Source organism: Heteronotia binoei, chromosome 4 (genome assembly GCF_032191835.1).
Source record: "Heteronotia binoei isolate CCM8104 ecotype False Entrance Well chromosome 4, APGP_CSIRO_Hbin_v1, whole genome shotgun sequence".
In the NCBI taxonomy this organism is placed as follows: Eukaryota; Metazoa; Chordata; class Lepidosauria; order Squamata; family Gekkonidae; genus Heteronotia; species Heteronotia binoei.
Genome location: NC_083226.1, coordinates 60,110,735 through 60,120,166, shown reverse-complemented (window position 1 = coordinate 60,120,166; position 9,432 = coordinate 60,110,735). Strand labels below are relative to the sequence as shown.

Genomic DNA, 9,432 nt, shown 5'->3' with positions numbered 1-9,432 from the left:
GCTTGAAGGTATCATGTTTTAATCACTTTTTCCCTTACGGCCCAGAATTCCTAATACTACACATAAAATGTGCAACCTTTTTGTATCAGCACCCCCTTCCTAGCAATGTCCAGATACATTTTTCTACCTACAGTTTTTGTTTTTTTGTTTTTTTAAAAAACAGTTTATTAAATTAGTTTTACAAAAATCAAGGACATCTAATTTAAAAATACTACTTTAAAATTGATATCAGAAATATGAGATGATTGCAGAGTTAAAAAGTGGCATTTTTACAGATTTAACATGGCTGTTGATCAGTTGTGACACATTACTTCATAATACAACCCATCTAGTCTCCATGATTTAAATACTTGAGAGATTTGTTTTTTTTCAAAGTGCAGCTGTCTCTTGATACTTCCATGTAATAGTACTGAGACAGATCTGCTTCAGTCAGGTGCAGCAGTTTCCTTCTGGCTTACATCAGGCAGCTTGGTTTGAAGAAAATGATGGACATGGGGCCAGATTTTGTTCGTCTCTGTTCCAGAGAAAGATTCTAACACGCCTTTCCTTCTGTAGGAAAGATACATTAAAAGTTTGGCTTACTTAGAGATTCTATTCTTTCAGAATGCCTCCCTTCCCTATTCCATCAAGAACAAAACTCTGAGCTGCTGTAAGGATTTCAGAAGAATGACAGCTTTGTGTCCATATATATATTTGGATATACAGGTTGTATCCAAACATAACGAATCTTGGGGAGGGACAGTGGCTCAGTGGTAGAGCATCTGCTTGGGAAGCAGAAGGTCCCAGTTTCAATCCCTGGCATCTCCAAAAAAGGGTCCAGGCAAATAGGTGTGAAAAACCTCAGCTTGCGACCCTGGAGAGCCGCTGCCGGTCTGAGAAGACAATACTGACTTTGATGGACCCAAGGGTCTGATTCAGTATAAGGCAGCTTCATATGTTCATATACTGCTTTTCTCCCCAAAGCAGTTATAGACATTTCCAATTTAAATAATACAATTTAAGAAACAACACCCCCACCCACACATTCATTCAGGGTGGGTCCTGATTTGCTACATCTTCACCTAATTAAAAAATAAGGATCTTACCGGTAATATTCCAAGACAGGCCTGGTTTCTGCTTCATAAGATTTCAGTCTCTTCATAATAGTTTCTGGTTTGTCGTCATCACGTTGAACAAGAGGCTCTCCAGTAATATCATCAGTGCCCTAGTTATAGTAAAGGATAAAGGGAGGTGTGTATGTTTATTGTGAAATTAAAATTGATGCAGAAGGAATGTCTAGATTCTACATAGCCAGCAGCTTAGTGCAGTTAAATTAAGGCACCTACTCATAAAAAAGATGCTGTGATCAAAAGCAAAGGACTGATACAGACTTGTTTTCAAGTAGTACAGATCACAAATAAGCTTACCAACTTTCCCACTGCTAGTAAGGATGAGTCTGTTCCAGTTTGGATCAAAACTAGCAAAAAAAGAACTCTAAATGTAGTATCTGCAACTGTGGAACAACTGCATTCATAGTAATCAGCAGGAATTGGCAGTAGATACAGGGCAGTTCAAATGTTTAGTACATTGTTTGAGTAAAAGAGGTAGTGACATCCAATTGCAACCATGAAGAAAAATGTGTTATCACTTACAGGCACTTTGGGAGGATTGAACTCCAGGTTGTAGACCCTGCCACTTGCAGGATGGATCCATCGTGCTGTCAGGCGTTGCTGGATTGTCTCAAAAGGCACATCTAAGTCAATCACAGTATCAATTGGACACCTTTTTTCCAGAGCTTCAGCCTGTGGAACAGTCCTTGGGAAACCTGTGAATTGCCAAATGCCACTAAAAGTCTAAGAGCATATGGGTGAGCTCTTGAAGAAATAGAAGCCTGACGTAGGGTTGCCAACCTCCAAGTGGAACTCCTTGAACTACAGCTGATCTCTAGAGGATAGAGATTAGTTTCCCAGGAGAAAATGGCTGCTTTGGAGGGTGGACTCAGGCATACCCTACTGAGCTTCCTTCCTTCCCCTGAATGTACCCCCAAGTCTCCAGGAATCCCCAACCTGGAGTTGGCAATCATGACAACCAATCACACAGTTGCATTTCTCTGTAGTACAGGGCTTGGCTCACTTGCCTGAGTCAGCTGCAGATACCTGCATGTGTGTACCTATTTCTGAAAGCGAAACACTCTCCTTGGATCACATGGATTTATTTGGAGGCTGCTGGTGGGACAATTGGCCCTGCCTTGCCCCAGGGACCTCTTGGCAATGTGCCCTTGCTGCAATTCTGCCACCTATGCTCAGTCTACAAATTAACAGAAACAACACACCAAGCTTTATGCCTGATTAAACTGTATGCTGGTCTAAAGATGGTAATAATGGCTATTACTATATACCAAGCTCAATTATACTCAACTATAGCTCAAGGAGAAAAAAAAAACCAGACCCAATTTCAGAGACAACCTGGTAAGAAAATCCAGACTAAGCCATCAGACTATAGTAAAATGACTTGCCTGTGCCAAGGGAGTTGTTTTGGATTATTTTCCTATGACTACATTTTATTCTGCCTCTTAAAAGACAATACAGCAATTAGATTAACCTGGCTACAAATAAAGTTATTCATTTGTAATATAATTATGGAGCAAAAAGAAAATATTTAATCTCAGCTGTTACTGTGAAGAAGCAGTTTATTCTTAGAAATGAACTTGATAGCTTGATTTTCTTAGCTTATTTTCTGATTCTCTTATGCAAATGTGTGGCAAAAGGGGCATCTCAAGTCTGTATTAAAACATTTTAAAATATTCCCCCCCCCAAAAAAGCGAAGGTTCCTGGGAAACTTCTTAGGGGCTCCTCATTAGAAAAGGCAGCCTTTCCTCCACTCCTCAGCTTCCCCTGAAATGCACAGCTGCAGAGATTTAAGGATTCATCCAAGTGTTCATTCACACAGTTCACACAACACTGTGTGCAATCCAACAGGGCTGATAAGAGCCTCATGCTGGAAAGATTCCAGAATCTTTTGCAAAGGGCAGAACTTCGGTGCCAGATGTGCTCAGGTTCTTTGGAAGACTTAGTTGGCATGAAAACAATCCCCTGAAGGTAGCAAGTTTGAAAGCTCCTGAAGGTAGCGAGTTTGAAAGCTCCTGTTTCAAACTGATGAGATGCCTGTCAGTATGACAGATGGGCAAGCAGGAAAACCAGGTGTTGAATGGTGGCACAGTGCATGCACCACCTCCCCCTTCACACAAGCAAACTTGTTTCCTTACTGCATGGGAAAAAGGCAGGACTGAGGTTGGCCCAGCTGCTTATGACACAGAGACCCCCAGACTCAGGTTCCCTCCTCATTTGGGAATCTCTAATTGCTTTCTTTAGCTCAACAAATCCTGTGAGTTCCTAAAGCTGTTTAATGTAAGCCCATCTTTGTATATTCACTGTCCCTTCCTCTCTCCTAGGAGAGGTGCTAAATGGGTTTTGCAAGTGCTTATGGCCCATACGAAACAGACTTCCACCCTGTGGAATCACAGCTACAAACTTAGTCCAAATGCCTGCAAAATATTTAATCACACTTTATTAAAGGAGATCAGGGAATCGGTAGAAATGTTCCTGTTCCTGGGATCTCTATTCTGCCTGATACAGAACGTGGCAATACTAAAAGCCATGTCCTCAAATCTTGGAAAAATTCCTTAAGTAAAAATATCACATAAGTTCAGGAAATTGTTCAGGGTCAGATTTTCATTAGCTTCTAAAAGGCACTGGGGTGAGGGAAAGAGAAATCTCACTGTTTTTCTGCACAGCCTCAGTGCTTAATGCATTATCCAGGGGCCAATTTCAGTTTTTCAGAGGGCTGCAACAAGACTCTTACCATCCAGCAGCAAGTGGTGCTGCTCTATTGTTTGCAGTTCACTTAACATCAGCTGGGTCATAATATCATCGGGAATAAGTTGCCCCTGATCAATGTAGGCCTTAGCAATGACACCAATTTCTGTGGAAACCAGAAAACAAACAAACCTCATTATAATCCAGCAGCAGTATAGAACTATATAGCTTCCCCCACTATAGTTTTGAATTCTCTGCTTTTCATTCAATATTTTTGCCTTTTTGTGATGAAAGACCAAGGACAAACTGTCTCTTCTTTAAGGATGTGGGAGTTTTGTTATATGACTAGGCCAGATGTCCACTGTAGCTAACTTATGTCATGTTCTGCAGGGAATCAGTTGCCAAGCAATGGAATACAGGTCTAAGAATTTTTTCTTGCAAAACAAAATTTTGCATGCTGTAAGTATTCCACAGACAACTAACTCTTCTTTGGGAAAGGGTTTTTTATATTACATGTTTATAATTGTTTATTATTATAGTGGTCTTTAGTCCAATCATACAGAAAAGGTTTCTAATTAGTCTCGTTGGAATTTGCCAACTGTTACGCCATATCTTAGGGAGAAGATGAGGAAATGCTCCTCAGCTCTCAAGGCAGGCATTGAGTAAATATCTCCTATATCCTCATTTGCCACCCTTAAGCAAATGGCACACACCACAACAACCACTCTTCTTTTCGATTGTGTTACCTCCCTCCCTGGATATGATCCTCCTTTAATTTTAGTGGCAAACTAGGTGAATTTAAGTGAATATTTAACTTGCATGAACTTGTGTCTGCTGCAATGTATATTTAAACTGGCTAAATGCCTCTGATTCAACAGTGTAGGAGAGACAAAAAAAGGTAGAAATAGAAGAAAACTGAGGATAACAAAGACAACACTGAGCATTCTTTAGTGCAAGTTACAAAGCTATCCATCTGGACATTGTGTTCACTGATCTATATAAATAAGAAATATATGTAACAGATCGTAGAATTGTAACATCTGAGTACTACACACAAACCACTTTAGGTATTTTTTTAATTTACGCTTTTCAGGGGTGTCAAACATGCAGCCCAGGGCTGAATCAGGCCCCCGGACGGCTCCTATCAGGCCCTCAAGCAACTCATTATTGTCTGATTCCTTCTCCCTCTCTTGCCTCTGCATCATAACTTGCTTTGCCAGGCTTGTTTAATTACACAGGAGGTACAGAGCAAAGCAATTCCCTTGGGGAGGAAGTGGGGGAAGGAAAGCTAGCTTTGCCAAGCTCTCTCAATTGCACAGCAGGGCTACTGAGCTAAGCCTCTCTTCCTTCTGTTGGCTGAGGCTCAACAAGCCAGTGAGGTGGATTAGGCTGAGTGTGTGTATCTGTGTTCTTTATACAGTTTATAACTTGCCTGCCTGGCATTACATTTATGACACATGTGGCCCTGCCTGACAATGTGAAGATCCAGCCCTCATAACAAATGAATCTGACACCTCAGCTTTTCATTCTCAGATGAATCATTCTGTTAATTCCAGTAGGGTAGCTGTTTCACTCTTTAAGGTGTCACAGGACTTCTGCTTTGTTTTGCCACAATAAACTAACATTTATTACAGAATGAACTTTCATGAGTCAGAACTGATTTCATTCTAATGCCCCTGGCAGTGTCACCCATCTCATGGACAGAAAAAAAATAGTATCTACTACCATTAAACAATTAAGAAACTCCTCAAGATTATTTTTGATGTTGCAAGGAACTAGAGAAGAAACAAGCTAGGGACCTGAAATGGATTACAGTGAGTAGGAAATCCTCACTATCTCCAGGATTCTTGGGTTTTATGGGCTTAAGAGGGCTCATTTTTCCCTCTTCTTCCCAACTCTGTTGTTTCCTTTAATGAAGCACAGTGGTTCTTACTACTCTTCCCATTGGAAATATTTGCAGACCTTACCTAACTGTATTTTGTTTTTTAAGAACCTTCTTTTTGGTTAATTTACACACAATATTTTTGAGGGCTTTTTTCTGGAAAAAGAGGCACTGGAACTCTCAAGAGGGAAATGGAAAAACACATGGCTGCCCCTCATAACTTTTAAACTTTTTTTTTTTTTTTAGAATTCTGTTTCCACAAAGCTTGTCATATTAAAGAGGATCATCAAGAATGGCTTGCTCTGCCAAGGTCTCCCAGTCATAAAAGTGAAACAATCCTTAAGTAGTAGTATCAAGATGAATGGTACATGTAGGAAACAATCACAGCTATCATCTTCATGTGTGAAAGCTTCCAGGGGCATTGGGGTTTGGCTGTTATTAGAAATAGAAAGGAAAATGCCCATTTATTAAAATGTCTACTCTATGCTATAACTCTGCCACCAGGCCCTCCAAGCAACTTGCAACAAATGTAAGTGTAAAAATATCTTTGAAACTTAGTTATATATACCACAAAGATAGCAAGAGCTCAGCAGCCACATTCCAGTTTGAGCTACAAAAAGCAGCAGTTGAGTATACATGAAGCTGCCTAATCACTCCATCAAGCCCAGTATTGTCTACTCAGACTGGCAGTGGCTCTCCAGAGTCTCAGGAAGAGGTCTCTTGTGTCATACTACCTGGTCCTCTTTAACTGGAAATTGGAACTCCTGCATGCAAAGCAGTGGCTTTTCACAGAGCCACAACCCCTCCCCAGTGCTCAAAAGTATCAGCAGAACTTAAAAGCCTAAATGTCTCAATGGTCCGACCAAAAGGACACCTCTAAGTTTATTAGTACGCTTCCAATTATTAGTACGCTTCCAAGTCAAGCCCACAATGCTGGATAATGCTACCATATATGTAGCATTTCACACTAGACTTTTAATCATAGAATCATAGAGTTGCAAGGGACTTCCAGGGTCATCTAGTCCAATCCCCTGAACAATGCAAACTGACATTCTACACTAGAATCAACTCTATGATTCTATGATTTTAGTGTATAATGTCACCTTGGGGACAGGCCTAAACTAGGATTAAAAGCCTACTGCAAAATTGGTCTGAGAGTACAGGATTGTCCCTGTTACAAAAATGTCTCACATTTCCACATCTACCACCACCATTACAAGTTGGTTACCCTCTCCTGAGGGTGTTTCAGCAAGCCAAAAGAAAGAGTTGAATGCACAATAGCCATACAACAGAACTGATACATTCAGAACCCCAATTCATTCTGGAGTGGTTAGGTTACCCATTTTCAGCTTCCCAGAAAGGCTGCTGCCACAAGGATGCATTCTGCCATCACTTCAGTGCTGTATCAGATAAAACCTGCTCTGCTGAATTTCTGCTTCTTGTCTACCTGTTAAGAGCACAAGAACGCTGCGGCGGAGTGGGGGAGGCAGCAAGCATAAACTCCTGGGGCTGCCCAGGTGGATCTTCTAGACTTCTCGCCTGCACAGCCACCGACTCCAGAGGGTTGCAACCTCTGCAATGTGGTCTACTGAGCAATATTATGCGGGTACGCGCTCGACGAACTCCCACGCCCGCCCCCCCAACCTCAAAGCGCGCCCCCTTTCTCCATACCTGTCCTCTTGTTCATGTTGTCCCTGAGCAAATCGCCGCTGGAGAGGTGCTTCAGGGCAAAGTGTTTAACGATGCGGGAGGAAATGGTGCCTTTCCCGGACCCAGGGGGCCCCATGATGAGGGCCCGCAGCAGCAGCGGCCGCACCACCATGCCGGAACCGTTTTGTGGAGCTGGCAGTGCCAAAGCCCAAGAAGAGAGGTTGCAAAAGATTCCAAGCCGGGCAGACTCAGCAGTGGCTTTGGATAACCCAGAGCATCGTCCTCTCAACACGACCCGGGAGTAAACTCAATCTCCCCCCTTCCGCGGAGAGCAGACTACAAGAACAACCCGCAGCAGCGGCGCAGGAAATAGAAGCAACAGCCTAAAGGCCTGCCAAGCTCCTCCCTCGGTTTTAGCCCAGAGCAGACCGCAGCTTTCTTTTTGGCTCCTGCTGCCGCTTCTCAGACTTTCCTTGCGTCCAAGCGCTCTTTTGCCTTCTCTTTCCCTTCCTATCGTTGCTTTCCCACTTGCCTGAGAGGACCCGCCGCCGGCACTCCTCTTTACTGCTGATCAGTCGAGAATAAATATCACCTCCCCCGCGCCCCAGATCGGGCGCTCAGGATCTACCAATGCCACATACCTAGGGACGCCCGTCGCTAACCCTAGGTGGGGCCTGGAGATCTCAGCGGATTTCTAGGGAACAGAGATCAGTTCCCCCGGAGAAGATGGCAACATCGGAATCTCTGCTGAGGTCCCCGTCTCCTCAAACCCTGCCACACACACACACACACACACACACACACACACCGAATTCCACCCCACAAATATCTAGGAATTTCCCAATTGGTAATTAGCAACCCAAGTTGAGTCCTGGTAGGGATTCCAGCCTCCAGGTAGGACCTGAGGATCCCCTGGAATTACAGGCTCATCTCTAGATTACAGAGATCAGTTCCCCTGAAGAAAATGGATGCTTTGGAGGGTAGACTCTATGGCATTGTACTTCACTGAGGTTCCTGTCCTTCCCATGCTCTATCCCCCAAATCTCCAGGAGTTTCCCAACGTGGATCTGGCAATCTTTAAGACCAATAAAGTTGTAGCCAAGATATAAGCATTCCTGTTCATGCACACTTCTTCAGATTAATTGAAATTGAAGTTGTCAGTCCATACATATGGGCAGAGAATGAGCAGCAAATTAGCATACCTTTTGAAATCAAATTAGCATACTGTTTGAAAGATGCAGGCACCAAACTCAGATAACAAGCATGGAAGCAATTTTACAGAATCCTCTTCTTTGGGACAAGGCCGTGCCGTGTGTCTCCTCTGTCCCCATTAAAGACATGCCAGTTTCTAAGCAGGACTTGGGTTGCTAATTACCAGTTGGGAAATTCCTAGATATTTGGGGGGTGGAGCTGGGTTTTCTACATAGGGCGAACAAGTCAAACCCCACATCAAAGGATAAATGGAAACAAATCTGACATCAAGAATCATAAGAGTAGGAGACCTGGAGAACATTTCAGCCTTCCATGACATTCAATGGTTGACCTCAAAGCAGCTGTTTGATTTCAAAGGAACTTCAGGAACAAACTTGAATGGGAAATTGCTGAATTAGAAGGCATTACAACATTCAGAGCACTGGAATCCCCAGGATTTAACAGAGATATTGGTTTCTTATCTCATTCAGACTTTACATCTGTATTTCCACCATTCCTCAGGAATGGCTGTACATCCCCTTTATTTCATTTCTTATTTGGAATAGTAGATTGTAATGTAACATAATGAATAGTAGAATGTAATGTGATGTGGAATGGTAGATTGTAATGTATTTCCCTTGTCAGGGGACAGAGGAGACACACTGCACGGCCTTGTCCCAAAGAAGAGGATTCTGTAAAATTGCTTCCATGCTTAAGAGGAGATGGATGAAGCATGATAGTAGGGTCTCAGTTAATTATTCTTACCATTCCACCGTCAGTCTCCAATTCTGATGTATTTATTTCCTTCACTATGTTTCTCCTGGAATTAGATCCAAACAAATGGTGACCATATAAACCAAGCCAAATGCAACGCCATGCCCTCTGCCATTCTTTATGGCAGATTTAACAAGACAG

At 42.6% G+C, this 9,432-nt stretch overlaps 1 protein-coding gene across 1 annotated transcript; it reads right to left on the bottom strand.

Annotated features, from left to right (window-relative positions):
* Positions 1 to 133: 133 nt before the first annotated feature.
* On the bottom strand, positions 134 to 7,923 carry AK3 (adenylate kinase 3). Its single transcript, XM_060237381.1, has 5 exons — positions 7,348 to 7,923; positions 3,841 to 3,960; positions 1,632 to 1,804; positions 1,086 to 1,204; positions 134 to 549 (listed from the first exon to the last, which is right to left on the bottom strand). The coding sequence occupies exons 1-5, from the start codon at positions 7,496 to 7,498 to the stop codon at positions 426 to 428; spliced, it is 687 nt and encodes a 228-aa protein (XP_060093364.1). The 5' UTR covers positions 7,499 to 7,923; the 3' UTR covers positions 134 to 425.
* Between the last annotated feature and the right edge of the window lie 1,509 nt (positions 7,924 to 9,432).